Source organism: Copadichromis virginalis, linkage group LG5, assembly GCF_057382275.1.
Source record: "Copadichromis virginalis isolate Kocher_CV1m ecotype Utaka linkage group LG5, C_Virginalis_male_GT1.1, whole genome shotgun sequence".
NCBI lineage: Eukaryota > Metazoa > Chordata > Actinopteri > Cichliformes > Cichlidae > Copadichromis > Copadichromis virginalis.
In genome coordinates, this window is record NC_140622.1 from 34,245,080 (window position 1) to 34,272,432 (window position 27,353).

Below are 27,353 nucleotides of genomic sequence, written 5' to 3' on the forward strand. Positions count from 1 at the left end.
ATACAAAAAAGCCTAAACAGCTTTTGGCAGTCACTGGGTCTGGGCAGTAGAGGAGCATTGAGCTCAGACTTGCACACTGCTGGAAGGATCTATTACACTGAAAAAATTAGGAGAAGGCACAGTGTGACCAGACTGCTGTCTGAAAGGGAAGAGTGCTAAGAGGACTGAGAGCAGGTAGGTGGCCCTCAAAATGAAGGCTGGATAAGTAAATGTAGAAATGAATTGCAAAAGCCTATCCTCTGTAAGTCTGCAGCTGGGAGCGCAATCTGCATGAATACAATGTCTACCATCACTGTTTATATCAGAAAGATGTCAGTACTTTGTAAACAGGTGCTTAACATTGCAATAGAAAAGCTAATGTGTAAATGCATGAGACATGAAGAGATGTTTCTATTTTCCTATCCAAAGACTGAGCTTGAAGCTTAAAAGTGCTTGTAAGTCACGAATGTGGTATCTGATTTCAGTTTCTAAAATTACAGTGCATGCAGGGTTTGCTATCATATTAATAGTTCAGACATACATTAAAACTTACAGGACATGATTTAATTACAAAGAGGACAGAATTGATGTTGCTGCATGAAATCACTTAAGCAAGGCATGTAGGCTTCTCAGTTTGAATTTCATAGCTTTAAATCTGGGAAGCTCATCATAGCAGTATGGTCAGAGCTGTGAGGTTGTTGGGTGATGACTAAGTTTAGAAGGCGGTATCAAATCAATATGTGACCTAAGATTCAAGAAGCTGCATAGAGGGAGTGGGTTGTATTTTGGCAGAGAACTGGATTTCTTTTTACATTAAATGAATTCACAGGGCTACAGTTCACAATGTACAAATCCTCCTAACACTGAGCACATACGGTGCATCTCTCTTGCATTTAAAGATTGAAAAAACAAAGCAAAATGCTGTATTCAGTGTAGTTAGTAGCTTAAATAGACAAAGACCAGCAGACTCATTACAACATACATATTACATGTAGGCTAAGTATTTCTTACATGTTTTGAATACCGAACATATAAACAAATCCACTGGGAGGCTCAAATAGTACCACTAACACTTGGACACTAAAAGACATGTCATCAGACTCAGTTTTGTGTTAGAAAGTGACTTCAGCTGTGCATCTTGTGCACTCAGCTGCAGTCAGTGATGTGTAGAAAAGTGCAGTGAGGGACATTTGAGAAGCTACCAGATGCCATTTCCAGAATATGTAGTCAGCGGTGCAGTCATCTGCAGTAGGTGTCACATGCGCTCCTACGTATTGGGTGCAGTCTAGTTGTCTGCTGTTTCTCAAATTTCTCAAGAGTCTTCTTTACAAATTTCTATATGTTTGAGACTCCATTTCATGTTGGTAACATAGAAAGAGATCATTTCAGTATTGTAAGCAAAAGAAATACATAGATGTCATTACATAATAAAAAAACAATCATCATAAATATATCAGTGCTATTTTTACCACTTTTAATTAAAATGAAGAACATAATAATGAATAAGTACAGTAGTGAAGTATACAGGAAAACATGAGGCAACAACAACCAATACTTTTCTGTAGCAGTGGCCCAGCATTTCAGATAGTCCATCTCCAATTTCAGCGGTGGCGGCTTGTTATCTTGCCTGCAGTGACAGCCAGCCTGCCTACATACTGGTTATATGTAATGATTTTTTGAAGCATGTTTTTTTTTCTTTTGTTTATTTTTTTTAAGTAACAACATTTAATGAAATGCAGCCTGCAGCACAAATCCGTGAATCTCTGGGACAGTGACTAAGACAGATTTATTCTGGAATGCATTGATAATAAAAAAAATGTCTAGAATATCCCCTCCCCCACAAGTCAAAATAAAAAAAAAAACAGATGCAAGCCGCAGCAAAACAGTAAATGATAAGAGCTAGCACAGCAACAACTATTAAGTGGAAGAGAAGATGAGAGCGTTGCCTTTTGCAAGATGTCTCCTTTTTCGTGCTGTTTTCCCTTTACCATATGTGTTGTTCATTCTCAAGACAGACCAAGTGCCAAGATCACTGCTGGAGCCCAGAACCTTTTTAACATATGCTAGAGCATGTGCACAACTATAAATAAAACAGTTATTTGTGGAAATGTTAATGTGGAGATTATTTGACATCCAAATCAGTCAGTCTCTCAAAAGATCATCTCAATAGATCACCCATATCCACCACACACCAGCTTTCAATTCACCCAGCCTAACAACCTTCAAATGATTAGAGGAGTTCATATAGGTTCAAGCACACATGCTTTCTGAATGCCTGAATTTCTGTAAGACCAACATTGAACAAGCAGGATAACAAAGCAAGCATAAATTTAAGAATTACATGAGCAACATTTCAAAGTCATGAGCATTTTGGTTATGTCTGTTTCTTCATTAGTAGAGTGTGACACAGGAACTAAACCATGTTTTAAACACTAAAAACTGTTCAAACACATCCTGAACCAGGGGTAACATATACACACACACACACACACACACACACACACACACACACACATATATGTATATATATATATACATATATATGTGAACAAGACTTACCTCTTCACATCAACGTTATCTTCTAAAAATCCATGTTGAGCTACAAAGTAATGACAATAATATTATTTACCCATAAGTAACCACACCCACTGTGAATCTCTGTCCAATGAGGAAGTTAAGACGTCTTAACATGACTCTTTGGTTCAAATTTTACAAGAACAAAAAATAGTAATGGCATAAATCCATATGCATGACCTTTTAGAACTGTGACGAATGCTAATTTGTAAAGTGTTGTGTTGCACCTGATGTTCTAAAAAAAAACCAACCCCAAAACAACAGAGAAACTTTTAACTTTTGAGCATCTGAAACAATGTTTCAGTCAAGATGGAAAAACAATTTTCCTTTATAGCTTCATCTCTTCAGCTTTCAAACACTTACGGAGCTAAAAAAAAAAGGTGATGTATTGACCACGGTGGTGTGACTCTGAGCCAGTGAAACCCTTGTTGCTCAAGAAATCTCACTAAATGTAGTACTATGGAAAACTTTGATGTATATTTTCACACACACACACCAAATTAATTATCCTCAAATCATTTTGCGGCATTACACAGTCATAAGCATATATCCTAAGCAATTAAATATAAAGAATTTCCTTTGAATTTCATTTGATCCTTGTCACCGACTTCGTCCAGAATTGTACAGAAGATCCCAGAACTCTTCTAAGAACAGTAAAATGTTTAAAAATGTTTGCAGTATAATGTCTGTAAAATTATAAATTTTACACTGGCATGTAAGTTATTGTCATTAACTGGGTGATCATATAATTATTGCTGTACAGTGTGCAGCATTATCAATCTAATTCCAAATCTTCTCCATGTTTATATGAGGTTTCATTGAGCACCTCGGTTAATTAACAAATGTATGCAAAGGAATCCTGAGACACAGAATAATCCCATGTTAAGTCTGACATTCACTGTAAATGACGTTGGCTGAACGGGTGCTGATGATCACTTTGTGCCACTGGAAAAGTAATTAGAGCAGTCTGCTTCAAAAGCACTACATTACTCTATTAAAACTTTTAAATGGCGTCTGCTTAAATTTTCAAAAAGAAAACAATCCCAAAATTAAAAGACTAACACCTCAAACTCTGACACAAATGTCTTATATCAGGGATTTGATTTGAGCCACACTTGTACAGTAGATTTTAGATTTCCTATTCTGTCTTTTAGTGCAGAGCCTTCTGAATCAGCAGAGCTCAAGAGAAAACCAAGATGTCGAAGAAGTCAAAGGTGACCGATCAGACTGCCACTGGGCAGGCGGGTAAGTAAAGAAGCCAGTCAACGGTTAGTATTGCAACCTTGTCACCCTGTACGTTCTATTATTGCAGTGACACACAAGAACAGGATCCTCCTCACAGACAGCAAACAACTAAACTTTATTAAAACTAAAGAGCTGTGTGACACTGCATTCAAGAATAATTAAGACAAGAAAGCAACAGGTAAAAATGACATGCCAAATGGTACTTAAAGAATAAAATTACAATAAAATGTGTAATATGAAGGCCATCACCAACAACTTAAAAAGAAGATAAACAATACAGCTGCCTATTTTCTTCAGTGGAAGCAGTCGATACAAGATCCCTGCAAGATATCGAGATTTTGTGTGGCAATGAGAAAACAGATGCTATTTTTCTTCTTTTTTTCTGTCTAAGAAGAGAAGTCATTTTTCAGTCACTAGCTTCTCCACTCGAATGAAGATGTCGATCAAAGAAATGATCAGCGGCATCACTGACAACACAAGAGAAGATGCAAACAAGCTCTCATCATGTTTAAAAAAGATTTCTTCATGACCAAAGACAAAGAATACTCAGGATTCATCTGAGAAGCAATGCTGGCAATGCAACCGTTGGGAACATGGAAGATCAAAGCAAGATCATCGAAGATTAATTCAACACACACTTGAAGCTGCCACAAATAAAGAGGGAGCTGAAAATGAAATTGTGTCTCTGTTTGATAGAAGACAAAATGAAGGCTTATTTGAAATCATCTTTCCACAAATTGCTTTTCTATTTATACATAATTTCTCTCAAGCACTGCACAGGAAACATCCTGAGATGTCTACCATGAGAAAATGCGTAAGAAAGTGTGAAGCTATGTCTAATCATCAGTTGTACAGTACAGCATTTACATGCTTGCTGTAACAACACATTGCTAACCTCTGTCTTATTTTTTGTCTGTGACTAATGATTTGATGTGCAATGTGTCTCTAAATATTTGGGTCTGCTCAAGACTGTCTGTTTGTGCTTTTGATTCCTGGGAATATACTGTATATTGTGGTGTTTTATGTCTATTATATGTTATAATCCTGTCGAAGTTCCAACCCAACATGGTGCTTTTGTCAGGATTAATATTTACCTGTCCTGTTCCCTCTCCCACTTTCACATTACGTGTTAAGTTGGCGGTTCTGAAAAAAAGGTTCTGAGGGAGTTCACCCAGACGACAAAGGTATGCGAGCGAAAGACAAAAAACAAAACAGAAAAAATCGAATTACCTGAACGATTCATCTTTGTAAATGCATGATTCCATGATGGGTGAGTTGCATGTATGATATGATCTTCATCATTCATTGAAAGGTGTCATCCAGAATGGATGATATGACTTTCAGTGTCACAACAGATGCATTTCATTGTGACATTTTCAAACCCCTCATATGAATAGTGTCTGCAGGCTGTTGCTAGAGGGCACTGCGGTTGATTGCCATCTGTTGACTGTAGCTTGTAATTTCAAGAAAAAAAAATGCCACTTTTAAAGATGTATTCAAATGCAAAGTAACCTTGTACAATATGCTGGCACAGTTCAGTCTAAATAAGTGAACTTGCTCTACAGGAATGGCATAATGTCTCCTAAAATCTATCTAATGCAACTTGGCACCTGTCACATTAGATAGATTTTTGCACTTTCTAAGGACCCTTAAAAAGTGCAAATTTCATCAAGCTTTAATATAATTACATTGTAATTACTTTTAAACTGCAAATGGCGTGCATTTGGTATAAGTAGAAAGATTACCAGTAAATTATATCTGAGTACTTTCCTCTAATTTGGACCATTCTGTACCCTCTTAAATATTTTGACCTTTGTATTCCTGCTCAACTGTGAAATGTCAAGGTAACCAGCTAAAATGACAGTTCTCAGTATCATTTAATGTCTTATACACGACAGACAAAAGCACTGGGTAACAACCTTTAATCTATCTTTGAATTTAAGAGTTTTAATCCCATTGCTAGAGGAATATAAAATCACGCACCTGCAGTCCACCTTTACAATGAGTGGAAGAGAAAGACCTACTGTAATACTGTATGGCACAACACTGTAACAAAAGAGTTCATGAAATTTCTTCAGCTCTGCTATAGACCATGTAAAGATGCAGATTTACAAACCTCCTCTGGTGTTAACTTCAGCACAAAAACTGTGCAACAGGAGACTGACGGCATGGTTTCCTATAGCCAAGTAGCTCCAATAGGTGTAAATATGTAAGTGGCCTGGGACTTTTGGGCCTTTAATGTATTATTTCATTACTCAGTCTAAGGTATAAAATAAATAAATAAAAATAAAACTCATATTCTACCGCAAATCTCACAATTTATACACTGTGACTAGTGCAATGGCGTTTAGTGGCCTGTTCTACTCAGCAGACCTGACCAACTCTGACCCTGACTCTTAAGAAACTTTGCAGTACCAAAACAGCTAACAAGTTTTACATCGATAAGCACAATGAGTCACTTATTCTGCTGCAGTATTTAGTGATGTCGTGGTGATGTCATGTAATATAGTTTAAATGCAACCCTAGTAACAACACCAATTTTACACTAAATTAAATCCAAATTTCAAAGTGTACTCAGTTGTACTACAATCATCCTCACTCAATCTTCCTATAACCTCTAGTATGACATCTTAATTAATCCAATAATAGCACAACAAATCCTTTCTCATAGTTGCGTTTAAAGTTGCACATATTTATTTGTACTTATTTTGCATGTGAAACCAGACATTAATGACTCAATCTTCAGATCACAGGTGTGAGAATCGGCCTGTCAAATCGGCCCGCTGGACAGCTTTAGAAAATATGAAGCAGGCCAACATTTGTGGGCCTTTAACTGTATTTTTTATAGGTTTTACAGCTTTTCCTGATGATAAAGACCTCCCCCACAGCCAGTCATGCTACACCAAAGTAGTTAAGTAATAAATAAACAATTACATTTCAAAATAGTTTTCAGTAAAAAGAAACACTGAGATGTGCTATTGAAATTGCACTTCTTGATCTTATTTTAAGATATCTAAGAGATTAAATGTGTAGTTAAACATCTTTAAACATCTCTACACTGCAAATTAAACAAAAATAAACCAAAATGTTTTTTCATCAGAGCTTTTTCACAAGATAAAACGTATGCAAAGCCATTTTCCTGTGAGACACAGGGGGATTTAACAATAAATTAACAAATAATTTGGAGGATTAGAGCGCATTTTCCAGGGTTTTTTTTAGTTGAGGTTTTAAAAAAATAAACATAAACAAAAAATGCACTATAGAGTTTAACTACAGTAGGACAGTATCAAATAAAAACAGTTCAGCACTACTTATCTACAAATGAAAAAGAAAATACATTATTCAGTCCTGTCAGTCTAATCTGACGAAAAGGTTGAAACTGTACTGTTGAGAACACAAACATCTGACAAAAATAAGAACAAACTGGAGAGTGAGCAGGTTTTGACAGTCTACCTGAATAGACTCATTATTCATTCATATCATTCATTCTTTTGTACAGTTGTTTGCTGAGGAAAGCCAAGTGTATGAAACATCATTCAAATAACAAGAGCCTTATGAGACACAAAGACACAAAAAGGGAAAAATATTCATTTAAAAAAAGAGAAAAAAAGAAACAAGGTAAAAGGAGAACGACATTAACGAGATAAATGCATTATCCTCCTGCATTCATTTGCAGGGTGTAAGGGTGCACGGTATAACTACTTAAGTTTTAAAAGTAGATTTTGTTTTTAAAAAAAAAATGAAGTGGAATCTCTTTTATGAGTTTGTTTTCCAGCTTTTAAGCAAACACTGAGGGACAAAGACTCTAACAACAGATGGTACAGTTATTATCATTATTACTAATTCATTCCAAAAAGAGGTTCATTGTAAGTGATGAAGATGCAAAAAACACACAAAAGGAAAATTTATTCTGTCGCATCTGTGTTTGGTAGACAATTCAAACAAAACAGGGACATTTCCACTGCGACAGTAGTGCAAATTTTCAATGAAGGCAATCATTTAAGTAAAAAAAAACAAGATATCAGGGATGTGATGTTGAGAAAAGTAGATGTAAGACAACTCAGATATAATATACAGTGGAACCCTGACTTACGAATACCCCATTTAACGAAAAATTCAAGTTACGAAGGAACTTAACGGCAATATTTCTGCCCGTGTTACGGCAAAATGCCCGTGTAACAAAATCCGCTGGCTCTGATTGGCTGAGCCCACAATGCCTACAATGCCCACAATGCCTTCCCAATCATGTGACAACCCCCTTGGCTTTCGTACTTGCGCTTCCGTCGTTGCAGTTAGCAATTAGCCTATAGCCTATCTTTCACTCAAAAGGTGCGATGGGGGCTTCGACTTACGAAAATTTTCGACTTACGAAAGACCCTGTTTTTAATCAAGAACATACGTCTTGTTCAATCTACTTCAGAATGACAGAACTGAATTAAACCTTTTCGTACCACATTTATGCTAATTATTTTTAAATGTTATCTGCAAATTGACCTATGATATCAATGCTTGGCTTTCATGTCATTCTAATCACTGTCTTATTTTGAAAAGCTGATCAACATTTTCATGCACACATGTTGTTTTTATTGTTGCATCATCCTAAAAATTCCACAGTGTGAACATCCAGCTTGCTAACAGCAGCAACACCAGTGTAACGTTATCATCACCGTGCAGCATACAAACCATATATACTATTCAGTAACCCCTGCTGCAAGCAATTTAACTTATTTAATTTAACTAACTAATTTAACAGTGTGCTTCAGACTGCAAAATGCTGGGTGGGGCATTCTGCTGTCACAATCTTTAATAAAAATATAAATATTTTGTAGCTAATATTCTGCCTATTGCAGGTCTTTCACGCAAGGTGAAAATAATTAAAGACCAGGGATCCCTGGGCCAGCTTTATCCTTGTGAACAGCAATCAGTGATGAAGTCTTCGATATTGCTGAGGGTTAGTTCATATGAATACTCTAATAGTACAGCACATATATGTAGATCCAGGTCTGATTCTGTTGACACATATTTTAAAATACAGAATGCATGAGCTAACCTCAACCTTTTTGTTCAGTTTTATCTTTTCTCATACTCACAAATTTAAAATAAACTGTGCTGAGAATAATACAACTAAAGCTGTAAGTGTTTTAGTAAATTATAAATGTGTTTTTTTAAGATTATGTATGCATTAAATTGAAATAGACTGAGAAGAAAAAACTCTTAATCACAATCACAAGCATAACCTATTCCACATGACCAAAGTGCTGATTTTATGCTAAAAGACTGACTTTATTGTTATAATAGCACCAACTATGATCTTACTGGGCTTGAGACTCACACAAATATTTGTCTGAGACTCAAGCCCATAAATATGGCACATGCTAATATCACTAAACACTACACACTTACTACTACAACTACTTCAAATGCCCATAGGTTTGTTAAATTGTTATAGGCAACTCTGTCTTCTTTCACAAAGTTACTTAAAAAACCTAATTAAATATCTCAGTTATACATTCACTGTAATTAACGGTTTATGATTGTTCACCTTTCTCTATGTAAGTGGCTTTTATCCTACTTAAACAGCACTAGGAATTGGATAAACTGCGGGAGCAAGTTCAACAAACCTTCAGCAATATGAAACTATCCTAGCTGATAGCTGACATATTTCATTCCCAAATAAGCTGACTGTTAAAGTATTATTCCTTCCCTTAGAATAAGCACCTGCAGTTTGTAAAGAAAAAGGGGTAGATAATCTTATAAAATGCAGCTTTTCTTAGCCATTTTGTCATGCAGCAGTTGAAATTTGAGCGTGTATTGTGGCATTTTAACATCAGAATATGCATTCTCTTCACACATACTTGATTCATACGTCAGAATGTGACTGTGTTTGCAATTGACCCTGACCTCTTTTTTTTTCTGGTCTGGGTTTTTAATTTCTTTAAATGTGCTGGTTATTTTTTTGATCAAAATGTGACTGTTTTTTAGACTTATAGAGTTGCTTTTTTAACATTTTAAGTGATCTATTATCCTCAGTCTGGATCACACAAATTTGTATATATCTGGTCTGCTTTGAAATATTAGGGTTGCCTAATTGCCTAATATGCCTTGATTTGGTTAGGCATCAGGAAGAAGTCAAAAGTGCCTGGTGTCATGATAACACAGTTTATGGAGGAACTTCCAGAGGGAATGACAACTCCAGATTTCACCCGCAAACCGATTGCTCTAACTATTCAAGAGGGTAAGTCTCATGTCATGTCTCAAATGCTTCACAATACAATACAAAAAAATGTGCTGCACACTGACCTACACCTTAAACCTACACAAGTATTACTGACAAATACTGGGAAGTCCTAATTGTTCTGGTGATGTAATTAAACTGAAGTCACTAACAAAAGTATCTATTAAACAGATGACAAAGATAAATTCCAGTGAAACTTTTTAGATGCATGTGATCATGTTTGTGATCAGGTTTTTGAGAAGCTCTTAATCCAGTTTTGAAGAAAAGGGGTATTGCGTGTTCTTATCTGGGTTACTGAATGCTATTGACCACTGCGGTTTTATGTACTGGGAGGGTTTTGTTTTTTTTAGTTGAATAAAAACACATGACATACTACACTATGTCACTGTCAGTAACTACAAGACCAAATCATCATCCCTACACCACCATGCTTGCCAGTTTGTATGAGGCGTTTATGCTGAAATGCCTTGTTTGGATTTTGCCAGACATGGTGTTGTGCATTATGGCCAAACATCTCCTGTAATATTGGGTTGAAATAAATATCATAAAAATGAAGAAAACTAGGAAAAGCCTCAAACCTATCATTTCTGCACACTCAGTGGCAGTGGCAACAGAAATCATTTTAGAATTTCTTAATTTAATGTATTAACATGATCTGGAACATTTGTAACTGGAACATTTCCATTTACTAAGTTATTTTTTCAATACTAAACAATCCTCAACTTTTTCTATTATAGGTAAATTTGCGTTCTTTAAAGCCATAATAGTAGGAACCCCAACCCCTACTGTGACATGGAGTAGAGCAAATGGAGAAATACTTTTTCATCCTTCTGTGTGCCTACAAAAATATGATGAAGCAACCAACGAACACACCATTGAGGTAAGCTCCACAATAGCACTTTCAAGGTACAAGTGATTGTGAGCTGAAATAAATAACAACACTTAATATGCAGTCAAACATAATAAAAATGACATCAGCTCTGTGCTTCATTAGTTCCCTAAAGTTTCTCCAGAAGATGCTGACACCTACAAGTGTTTTGCAACAAATGAATATGGAAGGGCTGTTTGCACTGTTGTTTTAAATGTTATTGAAGGTAAGACTTTTATTCTCTGAAATACTGTCTCTTTCAGATGTGTTAAAGCTGAATTACATATCTTCATGAGCAACTGGTATCTTTATGATGAATTAAAAACAAAACTAATAAATAAATAACTATGTTTACTGTTCACAGTTGGATTTTCCAAGACCAAAGAACTCCAAAAGGCACAAGTCGAAGGTAAGAGCTCATAAACACTTGGTGTTGTATGACCTTGAAATGTTTTCTTAGAAGCATTTAGTGTTTCCTTCACTAAATGGTTCTTCCTGTTAAAAGGGAGTTTTTTTTCTTCCCACTGTCGCCAAAGTGCTTGCTCAATAGAGCAGCGGTAGGCAACTCCAGGCCTCGAGTGCCGGTGTCCTGGAGGTTTTAGATGTGTCCATGATCCATCACAGCTGATTTAAAGGGCTAAATGACTCCTCAGCATTTCTTGAAGTTCTCCAGAGGTCTGGTAATGAACTAATCATTTGATTCAGGTGTGTTAACCCAGGGTGGGATCTAAAACCTGCAGGACACCGGCACTCGAGGCCTGGAGTTGCCTACCCCTGCAATAGAGGGTCATATGATTGTTGGGTTTTTCTCTGTATGTATTATTGTAGGGCAGGGGTCCTGCAGGTTTTAGATCTCACCCTGGGTCAACACACCTGAATCAAATGATTAGTTTATTACCAGGCCTCTCGAGAACTTCAAGACAGAGGAGGTAATTTAGCAATTTGAATCAGCTGTGTTGGATCAAGGACACATCTAAAACCTGCAGGACACCGGCACTCGAGGTCTGGAGTTGCCCACCCCTGTTTTAGGGTGTACCTTACTATATAAAGGGCCTTGAGGCAACTGTTGTTGTGATTTGGCACTGTATAAATAAAACTGAATTGAATTGTTTGTTATCAGACCAGGACAAGTTATGCATTACTGCGCTTCTGAAACATTTTCTAGAAAATAAGCAAACTGCATTACAACCAAACTATAAATGTAATTCAGAAAACATCTATTAGATTTTACAGAAGACATTTGGGGAACTTGGCAAGATAAGTTAAATGGATATTGATGGGCTTTCTTTAAATCTACCAATATTTAGATAGAGTGGTTCACTTTTTCTCCTACACAATTTGCCCATTAATTTTAATTGCAAGCTGACATTTTACTTAGTGATTTGAATTATTTGGAAAAATCTGTCTGTCACATCAGCACAGTTTCACTATGCACTGCCACTTAAGACATCAGTGACTCTTTTTCTGAAAATATTAACCTCAGCCCCCAGACGCTTGCCATTATGAAGCTATGCTGTGGTTTAGTTTCTAGAGCCTCCTTTGGTCAGAGCCTCCCACATTTATGATATTTCTATATTGACTGACAAATTTGTGTTTTAAGTTTGTTTTTTTATGGTTCCGCAGATACAGTTGACTTCAGAAAGACACTAAAAAAACGGTGAGCTTTTTTATAGCTTGTGAACTATTCTTACTTTTTGTATTCTTTACAGCTGTGAATTCTAACTTAATGCTGCTTGTCAATACAGTAATCCAGATGGAACACGTGATCAGAAGCCAATGGTGACAGAGGAGAAGGTCTGGGAAATTCTGCTCAGTGCAGACAAGAAAGACTATGAGCGTATCTGTGCTGAGTATGGTATCACAAACTTCCGTGGCATGCTAAAGAAACTTAATGAAATGAAAAAAGAACGAGAAGAGGAGGTCGCAGAGGTACAGAACTCTGGCATTCTTTTATTTAATCAAAAGCCTCTCCAACAAAACTGCTTTTATTCAGAGAGGCCTATAATGTTTTCTTTAAATTTGCTGTATTGTATACTGTCGCTTGACCATTTTTTATAATTTTTGATATATCTCTGCCATAGTTTGTCACACATATCAGCAGTTTAAAGCCTATTGAGGTCACAGATGATGATTATGCAACAATTGAGTTGGATATGGACCTCAAGGATCCTAGCAGTAAACTGTACCTGTACAAGGTAAGAAATTAACTGCTCATTACGTTTTGTCTTGCTTCTTTCTTTTTAAACGTATTATCAAAATGTTAATACATCTTTAAATTCTGCAGGATGGTGTCATGGTTCCATTTTCCAAAGATGAGGCTGATGAGCAGAAACATAGTTTGAAACAAGTTGGCAAAAAATACATATTCAAAATCAAAAAACTAGGAGTAGAAGATGCTGGACTCTACTCAGTGGATGTTGAGGGTGTCAATGTGTTCTCCACTGATTTTAAAGGTCTGTCTTTAATCCAGGTATTAAGATTAGATAAGGTTTAGGTCTATTCAGCTTCTTTTATTGTTACTTATACAATTGTTAACCATAAATCGTGTTTTTCCATTTGATTGAAATGTACTCATAGCTTAAATTAATGTAACTCATTAAGTTCGGGCAGCTCTGATGAAAGAGTTCTTGAACAGGGTAAGCAGTTTAGATAATGGATTGCGTTTTTCTCTGATTCTTTTGTGTCTTTTTAAAACCTTTCAGTAACTCCAGTCGAATTTGCTGTCAAAATACAAGAAGTCAAGGCAGAAGAACGAGGGGACGCCCTCTTTCAATGTGTCCTAACTGCACCCATGAACGAGATCAAATGGTATGGCAAAAGTGCTCTGCTGTCAAATAGTGAAAAACATGAAATTACTATATCTGAGGATAAGCTCATCCACAAATTGATTGTGCGGGACTGCATGCCTTTGGATGCCGGTATCTATGCTGCTGTGGCAGGAATAAAATCTTGCAACGCTTGGCTTATAGTTGAAGGTGAGAATTATGTACACACACACACATGTATATATATATAGATATATATAATTTAAAAAAAATCACAAAATTCACATTAAAAAATTGAATATTCCAAAATTTTTCCAAAACCAGCTGCAAGTTACAAATATATCTGATATATTTTTCATAGCTGACAAAGATCCTGCAAGTAAGGGCAAAAAGGTGGCTCGGAAAACCACCATGGCTGGAGGTAGCAACGAAGAGGAGCTGTTGAAAATAGCAAAGGAGCAGCAAGAAAAATATCAGAAAGAATTGCAAGAAAAACTGGAACTTGCAAAGAAAGCCCAAGCCGAGAAAGAAGCCGCTGGAGCAGCAGCCCAAGAGGATGAAGAAGCAGCTAAAAAGGCAGCTGCTGAAGCCAAAGCTAAAGCTAAGGCTGCGGCAAGAGCTAAAAGGGCAGCAGCTGGTAAAGACGGAGCTGGTGCTGGAAGTGGCGCGGCCTCTGCTGATGGAACTGTTGGTGCCGAGGGTGCTGCTGGTGTTGGTGGGGCTGCCGGTGCTGGTGGTGCTGATGGAACTGTTGGTGCCGGGGGTGCTGGTGGTGCTGTTGGTGCCGGGGGTGCAGCTGGTGCTGGCGGGACAGGTGGTCCTGGTGGTGCTGCTGCAGTTGCAGGTGCTGGTGGTACCAGTGGTATTGGTGCAGGAAGTGCAGGGGGTGCAGGCAATGGAGTTGATGGTGGTGCCAGTGCTGGTGGACAAGAAGGTGGACATGGAGCTGCAGCCATTGGAAAAGGTGGAGCTCAAGGCGCAGCTGGAGTAGGAGTCGGTGGCGGTGAAGGAGAAGATGAATATGATTCATTTGAAGGGGAGTGGGGAGAAGAAGGATGTGTAGAAGGAGGAGGAGAGGAAGGAGAAGGAGGAGAGGGAGGAGAAGGGGGTGTAGGAGGAGAGGGGGGAGGTAAAGGAGGAAAACGCAGAAAACGTGTGAGAGCTGGTCCTCTGGTTCCAGATACAGTAATAGGTAAGTTGTTAATACTGTACTGCACTACACACAGAATTATATAATAAAAAAAAAGAGTTGACCATTTTTATTCTCTTTCAATTTATTTAATTTGTATTGTATTACACAACTTTTCATTTACGGTGTTAATATTACTAGCAGTCTATTCTGTATAAAAGTGCTATAAAATAATTAGAAATATAAATGATGAGGAAACCACAAATCAATGAGGAGACTTGTGGTTTCCTGTGAAAAAGAAAAACACTGAAAAAAGGTAAATGTGGCATTTGAAGAACCTTTTATTGGTAAGCAATGTAAAGGTTGCATGCTGTAGTTTATTGACAAATAAGTCATTGGGAATGAAAATTGCTATCATTATACCTGTAGGGAATTCTAAATACTTCAGTTTAGATTCAGGTGCGTAAGCAGTAGCTGATATCTTACAAAGTTTTTCAGTACTCTGCTATGTCAACTGCAAAATTAAGCCCCACGAAGTGGATTAAAAATAATAATAATAATAACAAATTCCAGAACTCAGTAAGTAAGAGAACACTGGGATGTTAAACAAGCTAAAGGGTTAAGTTTACTGCTTCTTGACAATCCAACATTCAAATATAATGTCATTTAATGAGTCATCTGTAGTGCAACCATGTATTTACAGATCACATGGTTTTCAGTCCAGAAACAATGAAAACCTCTAGTTAATAAATTAGAAAAAAACTGTTGTATATTATGCCTGCTTTTCTTTGTTTTTGTGTCTCGTCTTGAAAACTAGCATATATGTTTTTTACATTTTAAACTCTCTTTTAAAGCTTTCACATATATGGAAAGTGATCTGTATTTGTGTTTTATGTGTATTGTGCTTTCATGTTTGTTTTTATGCTGTATAAATGTCATGTTTGAATCATTTGAGGTCTTCTATTTAGTAGGCAAATAGGAAAGATTATTAAAACCCAAACAACTTCACATATCTAATCATGAACTGTCCACTTTTTGAAGCACTAGAAAATTTAAAAAGGATCACCACTTTTATCACATGTATTACTGCTTTTGGTTATTTCATCTATTTATTTTTCACATATACCAAGAAATACTATTCAACTTAGAGATCACCTTTTCCACCACTCTGTTGTACCGATTGCTGTTTGTTTTTATTATCTATGTAAATATTTGTTATTATTACTGACTTTATCAATGTTATTTGTAAGGCTTAACCAACAGCAAATGAGAAATACTGGATTGATGGTATTTATGGTGATGTTCCTTAAACTTGAAAAGCAAAAAACTGAGAAGCAAGAGATACCAATGGTGATAATGGCACTGGACCATCAGCAGGCAGTGATGAATCTCCTGAAAATGGTGAGGGTGCAGATGATGATGAGCCAGCAGCAGCTGGCAAACGTTCAGGCAGTGCACAGCAAGGCTGACTGTTTGACGAGACACTTTGTGGTAAGATTACAGGTGCTATATTAACTGCTGCATGGGAAGCAATCTCACTTCTGGACGACTCTGTGAAGTCATATGATGAGCTGATGACATTTCCAGTGGCTTGGGACTTAATAGAAGTGTGTGATCATTAAGAAGAAGAGCAGATTTAATGTCTAATTGGATAAATTACCTCCTACAATGATTACAGGTCAGGACAAGTGGATTTAACTTTGAACATGCATTTATTTAGGAAACATCAATTAAATTTGATACACTAATGCTTTTTTAGCTTAATTGTCCCAGAATTGTTAAAACTACTTCACATATTTTTTAGGTAACAGAACACCATTACTTATATAATTTTAATTTTTTTTTTTGACCTACAGGTGGATTAGCTGCCAACAATTTGTTTATTTGCGTCTACATGTGTCTTTTTATGTATTTGAAGGTTGGGTGTGGTGTGTGTATGTGATTTTTATGCATCTGTGCTTTCTGTGCTTTCTGTGTTAACAATCTTGCTTTTCATTTTAAAAGTTAATTCAGGATGAATCAGTGCTTTGGAGTAATTTATTTTTTAACTGGTCACTTAAATACTTTGTGTAGTTGCACTCTTACGTAACTGGAAGATGGAAGACAACTTGGACTGACCTTGGAGGATGACTATGTCCTAAACCAGATTCATGGGTGTGTTTTTTTTTTTCCATATTTCACTTGATGCTGAATTTATGCCAGCAAAAACGACATACTCCTTCACTGACCAAGAAGGTCAATCCCAAGTGGGACATCTTAATAGTAAATCTTTCTTTTTTCCAAGACTAATTAAGTGAACAGATACAAATGGACGACTCTGTGAAGACATTCCTGAGCTGTGCCAAGAGTTGGCTTGAGCTGACGAAGACCAATGCCATATGAGACAAGCTACAAATTTAAAAAAAAATAAAAAGATCTTCATCAAGTAATTTTTTTCCCCAAAAACCCACTCTTATTGCATCATTTACCAACTTGGATTAAACAGCTACTACAAATCTGAAATTTCTGTCATAAAAACTTATTTTTTATAAGTAAAAAATAAAATAGGTAAGTATGTCCACAATTGCATTCCTGCATGCATGAATGGAAATCTTCAAATCACTAAAATTCTAAATGTACAATTACAAAAATGAAATAAAAGAAACTGTATTTGCAATTACTAACTTAATGTTTGATAAATCTTCAGACCCAGGAGTTCACTTTCATGCTGGGCTTTCTGACTGCAAAGCCATTATTGGAGAAGCGGCAGAGCTGGAGTGTAAAGTGAGCAGTGAAGACTGTGTGGGAGTCTGGTACAAAGATGGGGAAGAGGTAAGCTCATGGTCTTAAATCTGTTCGTGTTGCATTTAGACTTTATCTGCATGGGTTTCCTCTGCGTACTCTGGCTTCACCCCACTATCTAAAGACATTGTATTTTGGCCATGGATGACAGGCAGATATTATTATAGAACAAAGTGCTATATCAGGGGTCTCAAACTCGAGTCCCACAACACTGTATATTGACATGAAGAAATATAATGCAATTTGACCCTTGAAGTTACTTTTTTGTTAGGATTTGTTTGTTGCTGAGTGCAATGTTAAAATAGTCTCTCCAAAAAGTTGATTCTGTTCATCTGGACGTAGCATTTTGTGGGAGAAACGTTTCGTCACTCATCCAAGTGACTTCTTCAGTCTCAGCTGAATGCAGGTTTCCCGAATCTTATAAACATTTGCATAATGCCTGAAACCAGCCCACTGAAGGAACAATGGGCTGGGATGTCAATTCCTTAATCTTAATTATGCAAATTCTCATGACCATTGATCAACAACCACTGACCAAAACCCACTGATCAATAACCACTGATCAATGGCCATGAGTACCATTCACAGAGAGTTGGGGAATGGCTGCAATCACAGCATTGTAAGATGGCGAAAGATGTACCCTTAGGCCCCCTCCTCAATTTAGAGATGGTCTTTCCCTTTTCACATAAATGGCCTCCTTGACTCCACGCTCAAACCAGCGTTCCTCCCTGTCCAAGATGTGTACATCCTCATCCTTGAAAGAGTGGAGCAGTTGAGACGCATTTTTTCTAAACACCGGGTCTCTGTGGCTTTTAAGCCCCAAAACACGCTGCGCCAAAAACTGGTCCACCCCAAGGATCAGGTCCCCCGACACAAACAGAGTAACATAGTGTATGCTGTTAAGTGCCAGGAGGATTGCCAGGATTTATACATTGGGGAAACCGAACAACCTCTGGCGAAGCGGATGGCACAACACAGAAGAGCTACATTGTCAGGCCAGGACTCTGCAGTCTATTCACACCTACAGGCCAGTGGACACTCTTTCAAGGATGAGGATGTACACATCCTAGACAGGGAGGAACGCTGGTTTGAGCGTGAAGTCAAGGAGGCCATTTATGTGAAAAGGAAAAGACCATCTCTGAATCGAGGAGGGGGCCTAAGGGTACATCTTTCGCCATCTTAAAATGCTGTGATTGCAGCCATTCCCCAACTCTCTGTGAATGGTACTCGTGGCCATTGATCAGTGGTTATTGATCAGTGGTTATTGATCAGTGGGTTTTGGTCAGTGGTTGTTGATCAATGGTTATGAGAATTTGCATAATTAAGATTAAGGAATTGACCTCCCAGCCCATTGTTCCTTCAGTGGGCTGGTTTCAGTCATTATGCAAATGTTTATAAGATTGGGGAAACCTGCAGTCAGCTGAGACTGAAGAAGTCACTTGGATGAGTGACGAAACGTTTCTCCCACAAAGCGCTACGTCCAGATGAACAGAATCAACTTTTTGGAGATTTACTTTCCTGGATGATTGAGAATGCATCGAAATGTTAAAATAGGTTATTTAAAAAGCACAACATGGTTTAATATGAGCAGACAGTACAAACATGTTGAGGGATTGCCTGTGTTCAGTGAAAGTTATTTTTAAAAGAAAACAATTTTCACTTGCAATCAAAAACTAATTTGTACACTTATGTCTGCATTTTTATTTTGTTATTATTCCAGATTAAGTCATCTGAGGGGTTAACTATTTCAAAGGATGGAACATTTCACAGACTGAAAATTCATAAAGTCACAGAAGAATTTGCAGGGAAATATAAATTTGAAGCAGACGGGCGTAAGACAGAGGCTGAGATTGCTGTTGAAGGTAAAAACATTAGTATTGCAATAGCTATTTTCTTGCTCACAAGGTCTGCATCATTCATTAAGCAGAGTGTTTAGTTCATGATGAAAAATAATTTTTAAGAGCAGTGCAAAATAAGTTTATTTATTGTACATACAGTAACTACAAAGCATAACAGTGCTTGAAATATGTTTTTGTTTTTTTATGACTCATTCTAGATCCACCACGATTTAATGCTGAAGATCTGGAAGCATTCAAAACTCCTGTCACTGTGAAAAAAGGACACAAAGCTACGTTCAACTTGGCTTTTATTGGACGGGAACCTATAAAAATTCAGTGGTACCGTGAGGGTGAAGAGCTTTCGGAGGAGGCAAACATCAAGATAGAGCATTCAGAGGGGTCTAGCCGTCTACTGCTATTGAAGCTTCAGCGTAAAGATAGTGGTGAAATCAAGATTAAACTCAAAAATGAGTTTGGCACTATGGAGGCTCTCAGCCAACTTGTTGTACTGGGTGTGTGTGTATAGCACTTTTGCATAAGACACTGGATTTAATACACTTAAAAATCTTGGTTCTGCACAGATGAATATTCTGTATTGTACTTTCTCTTCAAACAGATAAACCTACTCCTCCAATGGGACCTCTAGAGATTGTTGAAGCCTCCTCCTCTGCAGTTGAATTCAAGTGGAGACCCCCAAAAGACAGTGGTGGCTGCAAGATATTAAACTATATCCTTGAACGACAACAAGTTGGCCGTAACACCTGGAAGAAGTTGGGGCCAATTGGTCCTGAGGCCAAGTACAGGGACACGGATGTAGACCATGGCCGAAGGTATTGCTATCGCCTCAGAGTGGAGACTGAAATGGGCATCAGTGAACTGATGGAAACAGAGGACATTCAAGCTGGTACAAAAGGTGAACTAAGATAACAATTATTTAAATGCCATCTTCTCAAAATACCACTGTATTAACGATCTGGTCATCAACATTCAAAAGGCAAATCTTACAGGTAAAAAAAGAAAACCTTTTATTGAAAAACTCAGGTACTTGTTTTTTGTGTTTTTCCTCCAGTGCTTCACCATAAAATTGACTTTCCTCAATTTTCACAAATTGAAAATGGGAATGGTCTGCAGACAGCTGCGAGATAGGACACTCACTGTTTATTTTATTTTAAATAAACTATGCAAACTTACTTCTATGACAATAAATTGAACAACCTTATTTTCATTTTCCCATATACATTTTTTTTCTATTCAAATCTTTGTTGAATTAGGGAAAAAAACTGACAACTAAAAGTCAGGCAGAAGCTTTCATTAACAATGTAATAAATCTAGCTGTGTACATTTCAAGAGAATGAATGGAAACATTTTGCTGTGCTAATTTCTCATGTGGCAAGACTTCTAATTTAAGGTAGCTAAATAACTGAAGAGAATGCAAAGAATATCTTTTAATTCCAACTGACCACTATGGTTTCTAATGAAATAAAGTTATTGTTCAGCTTTTTTGTCATTCTCAGAGTTCCTCAAAAGTAGACAACCTTTTTTTTTAATGAATCTTTAGACAAAAAAATATAAATGAAAAACATACTAGTCCCACTCTTTTCTGTATACAGCATACCCTGGACCTCCATCAGCACCCAAGGTTGTCAGTGCCTTCAAAGACTGTATCACTCTCTCCTGGTCTCCCCCTGCTGATACTGGAGGAACCAGTATTCTGGGATACAACCTTGAAAAACGCAAGAAGGGCAGCAACTTATGGGGCCCTGTCAATCCACCCAATGAGATGATTAGAGGTTTCTTATTCACAGCCAGTTTCTGTTTGTTTATGTTAGAATAACTTGACAGCACAACAGTGATGTCCTAATGATTTATTGCTGCAATTCAAATTTTTCCCTTACAGGGAAGCAATTTGCTGTGAAAGATGTAATTGAGGGCATGGAGTATGAATTCCGTGTGTCTGCGATCAATAACTCTGGAGCCGGTGAATTCAGCTCCCCTTCAGAATTCGTGTTTGCCAGAGACCCTAAAAGTAGGTGGAAACTGATACGGTTGGCATTTTTAGACTATATTTAGCTTTGTGTAAAAATAATGTTTGTCTTTGAATCATATTTTACAGAACCTCCTGGTAAAGTCAGTGACTTCAAAGTGACAGATTCCACTTACACAACCATCTCCTTGTCTTGGACAAAACCCAAGGACATTGAGGGGGTTGAAGATGAAGCAAAGGGATATTTTGTGGAGATCAGGCTTGCAGAAAACACAGAGTGGGATCGCTGTAATTTGAATGCAATAACCATGACGTCTTATACAGTAAAAGGCATGAAGTCAATGGCTATGTACTGGGTAAGAGTCATTGCTATCAATGAAGGAGGCCATGGAGAGCCACAGGAACTGGATAACTACCATATCTCTATGCCTCCTCCTGGTGAGAAAATTTCCAAATGTTATATTTAATGTCATGATTACAAAGCAACATAATAATGATAAATTCAGTAATTATTCTTTGTTTTGTTTCCACTAAGCAATGCTTGACTCAAGTTAAGTATATAGTTTCAATTACTTGAAATTACCAGAATTTTGCATACTTCAGAAATCTAATAACCAGCATAAAAGGTACAACCACAATATTTGGCAATACATACCAGATTAAAATCTGAGGTAGTTTCCTTGAGCATCAATGCACCCAGTGTCTCCACTGCTCATGGTACATTTGAATTGCTCCATGTATAAATATCATCTTCTGTGCCAAATTATTACCACCAAAGCCTACTTGCGAGATTTGTCTTCCTGTAACTTTTACCCAATATTAAATTTTGTTCTGACAAACTTTCATCCTGCTGTTTACATAGTGAGGCCCCGATTCACTGATGCCAAAATTAAGAGTTTTATGGTGGTGAGAGCAGGAAATTCAGCACGATTCAACATTAACTTTGAGGTAATAACTTGATTACTATATTTGTGACAACAGACATATAGGGATCTTATTTTATCTTCTTACAAACTAAGAAAATTACATCTTTGTATTCTTTCTAGGCCTCTCCTTGGCCAGATGTAATCTGGCTAAAAGATGGCGTGCCAGTGTCTAAAAAAGTGACCATCAGTAATGCAGAGGGTACATCCCAGATTCTCATTCCTTCTGCTGAGCGCTCAGATACTGGAGTCTATACAATCATTGTCAAGAACATTGTTGGGCAAGAAACAATCAGCATTGAAATTAGAGTCACAGGTGTGTTTGGTATAATCTTGTATTAATTGTAAAACTTCCATTTCATATGCTGTGGACAAAAGAAAAAACTAAACTTTCTTTATAACTCCAGATGAGCCCAAGCCTCCAGGTCCTGTGGAGTTAGATGAAAATGTGCATGGTACTGTGACTATTTCATGGACAGCATCTCCAGATGAGAAACGTGATGACAGGCTGCACTACATGGTGACCAAGCGTGATTCAAGCAAAAGAACATGGAACACCATTGCAGATCGAATCTTCAACAACAGATTCACAGCATGTAACATAATGCCAGGACGAGAATACCAGTTCAGAGTCTATGCAAAGAATGACATGGGCTCCTCCAAACCCTCTGAATCCCCCAAGTGGCTGATTCCTGCCAAAAAAGGTATGCACATGGTTATGCCTGTCCTTTTGGAAGACATGTTAGTTTGAAGAAGAACTGCAATTTTTAAGAGTACAGCTTTAAGAAAATCTAGTATTAAATATTAACAACTAAATGACTCTTTAGCTACAAAATAAAGTTTAACTGTCTGTGACCATATCTATTTTACTTAATTTGCACTGACACTGATGTCATAGGGCCGTGTGTGTGTCTCATATATATATATATATATATATATATATATATATATATATATATATATATATATATATATATATAAATATATAAAAATAATGTGGACAATGGGTATGCATTGCTGTATTTATCTGTATTTGTTTTTATGACTTATCCACTGATATTTAAAACTTTAGAGTTTTAACCTTGTTTCCCTTTTGCTTTGCTGTATGATTATGACAAACTCTAGTACACGAACAGGACTAGTATCTCCTTTCATTTTCTAATAATTCTGTTGTAGAGCAGGGTGATATGGCCAAAAATATTTATCACGATAACGGTATAACTGACAATATAATTGATGCGAGACAAAATACAACTCCACAACATTACTAGCGCAAAAAGACAACCTTCCATTTATTTTCACTTAAACAAAAAGCTGGTTTTTATGTACATTAAAGCTTTATAAAAATGTAACAGTGCAAATGCAAATTCCTTGCTGAAAGTTTAACCAAAAGGCATTTCCAGTAGAAATGGGCTGACATATCCTGAGCATAACCATGTATAATATCCGCTGAAGTTAAAAAGAGGTGCTTTGCAACATTAAACTGCAGTGTGCAGTACGTATTTTCCGGACCATAAGGTGGACCGGATTATAAGGTGCATTAAGCAAAACAAAGCAGTCAGATAAATCAAACTTTATTAAACTCATTCTTCTTGCTTCCTCCACTGCTGTACCATTGATTCATTAATGTTGAATTCTCTGGCAGCTGCTCTATTCCCATGTTGTTGTAGTATATTAATGACTAACCTTGTATTGTGGATGGATTATCTCAGTTGTTCTCCTGACTGAAGTTTGGTCCGTTTACAGTATCCTGCCATGCGATTGCATTTGTCTCTAACTATCAGGAACCTTCACGTTAACTTTTATAAATGGAAAAGTGTTAGTGTTCGTCCTCCAGCTTCACTGTTTATGTTATGCTAACATAGCTGTGTCGCTAGCGATCACGTAGCACATCATTATATACCAGTTAGCCCAACTTCAGTAACCCTACAAACGTCACTGCTGTTTAGTTTCCTGTCGTCATTTATTTTGGAAGTGATAGTAGAGCTGTACGTTTGAATTTTTTCAGAAATCTCTCAGTCAGAACATGCAATATCATGCTTAGGTAACTAGCGAAACTAGCGAGCTAACTTCTGCTAGCTTCCTGCTAAAATCTAACTCCGTTAAATGTAATAAATTTTGTTTTCATGGATGCCTGGAAGTTAAACTTCATAGTTACACCTGGTAAAGCAGCAATGCTGATCGTTTTATTAAAGATGAAAGAATTTAGACAGTTTTTAAACTCTCAGTGATGCTGCAGTGTTCGTTTGACCTGAAGCATACGGAGTTTAGGACCCAGATTACTCACAGATTTAAGAGCATCTTAGTCCGACAGTAACAACGGCCACTTGCATGTTCTGCAAAAAAATGTGCTTTGTCGTGTATCTGACGGACAAACACCAAATCAGTTCCACATCACTGAAATTGCACCATTTTTACAAACCAAATCTGGTTCATCTGTTTCACTCAACAATCGGCCATGTGCGTATGAAAACAAAGGCATTGCGCATGCGCGTTGTACTCATATTCTATCGCGATATTTCATTTTCCTATCGTTGCCTAACATTATACCGGTATTACCGTGAATGGTATAATATGGCCCAGCCCTATTCTGTTGTAGCGCCATCATCAAGACAGTATTGACACATTTTCTAATGTTAGATGAATACAATTAGAATGCACTGCATGTTTCCTTTCTTCCAGAAAAGTTCACTGTGAAAATGCCAGAATCAAAGACGTGCAATCTGCTGTGTCCTCCCAAGTTCATTGTCCCACTGAAAACCCACACAGCTCCTGAAGGGTATGAATGCTATATGACTTGTGCTATAAAAGGGGATCCAACACCTCATGTCACATGGCTCCGCGACAGTGTCAGTCTGAATACAAACACTAACTACCTAATCTCCAACACCTGTGGAGTATGCTCTCTGCTCATATTGAGGGTTGGCTCGAAAGACACCGGGGAGTACAAGGTTGTTGCAGAAAACTCTTTGGGAAGGGCAGAGTCTGCAACTAAACTCACAGTCAGAGGTAAGCCTTTCAAAGAGACATTTTATGCCTTTCCTCATTTGCTGTCATAATGAGTGTAATATACTGATATAGATATAGATATATCTATATCAGTATATCAGATGTATATACTAGTATGATGTAAATCATCTCTTCATGTTTTAAATAATAAAGGAAAAATAATTCCTGTGGGCAAAATGCTCACTTCAGGCTCCTCTCACCAGTTTCAAACAGTTTCTTTCCAGAATGTGTTTATTTTTGCTTTACCTTTTCTTCACAGAATAATTGGACACACCGAAGATGGCAGACTTCCTTTATAATGCCAGCATAAATCAAGCTCATGATAATGCCACATTGTTTGCAGTTAAGTGAGAACTGTCATGAATGAAACCTTTGTTGTTTTTTAAATTATGCTAGTGATGCCTTCCTTATTTGATTCACAAATTCAAAACAAACATCATCTAAAGTTAAAGTAACAATAAAGCCTTAGGCCTGCAAAAATTGCTTAAATAAAAGTTACCAACATGTGTCTATTTTGATTTCAAGGGTATAGCAGTAATGAAATAAAATACTGAAATATAACTGTGAAAACTATATACAGTTTTTATCTCTGCACAGCACTGATTGTTATTAGATTAGTTGCTATTAGTCTGAAGGTGATGAAACAACTTACTTGTGTCTTAACAGATTTTTAGATGCAAGGATCTTTGGCTTGTATAGTAGGTGTTTGTAGAAGACCCCAGAATAAAACTAATATGACAAAATATATGAACTGACAGGATATTTACATTACAATGACACTGCTGTCATAAAATGACATCAATATGAAAATTGTGTGAGTTTGATGTAAATAAACATTTCAAACAGCATCGTGACGTGAATTTTTAATGTGACCTGCAAGTCACTTTGACCTGAAAATAATAATAAAAATGTACCGGACAGATTTTTGTTACTATAGACTATTGTGGCCCTGGGTCAAGCCTCAGCATAGCAGACAAGTATTGAAATTCATGTGTGTTGTTCACATTCATGAAACTTTCTGAATAATAACTTATGTCCAGTGTTTCTTATATTACATTTTTAAGCATATTTTGAAAGGCTCAGCCATCATTCCAAGTTTAGAGTCAATAAGAACTAGAGGCTTAGGTAAACCCTGAGCCATACATAAATTCTGAATGCAGGGTGACACAGCTCAGTTTCAAATACTGAAATTAATATAAATGCTAAATCTGCTCATATTCATGCTCAGCCTAAACCTGCAATAAAATAACTGTCGCTCATTGGTACCCTAATTTTAGAATGAGGTTTATCTTGCTTTGTTTTGATGAACAAATAAAAATGTATTCCTTTTCTTATATGTTCAGATACATATCAGATAGCATACATGTAAGATCAGACAATGCCAAGGCGGCTCCACCAGTGGCACTACAACCCTCTGTATCAGATCCTATAAGACAGCACAGAAGCACCCTGCTGCCATTCTAAAGTTGACTTTCCAGTTTTGAGGATTATAGTAGTGCCTTAATGCTGCAATTTATCTGCTGTCACCTTTTCAAGAACTTATAGGAATCCAATACCAGGGCTTAAGTCAGTAACCTCCAAGAACTATGGTAACAAACAAAAGTAAAAAACAGTGGTTAAAGGTTGTTCTGAGGGTCTTTGAAAGGCTTTACTGCATCTCAAAAAGAAAGCCCAGACTCAAGAATCATCTGAAACCTAGCTGACAACAGACAATGGAAATTGAAAATACGGTAAGTAAAATGACCAAGAACACTGTGATGATCGTGTCCACAAACACACAATTGAAAAACTCTAGTATTACTAATTATATTTCACAACCATATAAATCAGATACAGAATAAGGTTTAATGCTGCCAACTTATTTTCACATTTAAGATTTCTTGAGCTTTCTGTGTGATATGTGTCTTTGTATTAAATTTAGTTATTGACTCTGGGATTTGCCCCTTTTTCGTTTAAAATCCTTTAAAACATTAGTATATAGATTGGGCTCCATCTCATTTGGGCAAGTCAGTTTGTTAAGAGA

General features: G+C 37.0%; 1 protein-coding gene across 2 annotated transcripts; it reads left to right on the forward strand.

Annotated features, from left to right (window-relative positions):
• Nucleotides 1–26,178, forward strand: igfn1.1 (immunoglobulin like and fibronectin type III domain containing 1, tandem duplicate 1). Of its 2 annotated transcripts, XM_085457469.1 has the most exons (24): nt 1–174; nt 3,708–3,798; nt 9,914–10,033; nt 10,771–10,913; nt 11,028–11,127; nt 11,266–11,310; nt 12,525–12,558; nt 12,647–12,830; nt 12,983–13,096; nt 13,186–13,354; nt 13,604–13,876; nt 14,028–14,858; nt 17,482–17,606; nt 19,297–19,438; nt 19,633–19,926; nt 20,031–20,327; nt 21,025–21,204; nt 21,312–21,440; nt 21,528–21,836; nt 22,261–22,346; nt 22,445–22,637; nt 22,729–23,025; nt 25,004–25,330; nt 25,590–26,178. In XM_085457469.1, the coding sequence occupies exons 2-24, from the start codon at nt 3,750–3,752 to the stop codon at nt 25,592–25,594; spliced, it is 4,446 nt and encodes a 1,481-aa protein (XP_085313595.1). In that variant the 5' UTR covers nt 1–174; nt 3,708–3,749; the 3' UTR covers nt 25,595–26,178. The 2 variants fall into 2 exon arrangements, with proteins under 2 accessions (XP_085313595.1, XP_085313596.1); XM_085457470.1 differs by lacking the exons at nt 1–174; nt 3,708–3,798 and adding an exon at nt 3,809–8,749.
• Nucleotides 26,179–27,353: the final 1,175 nt, after the last annotated feature.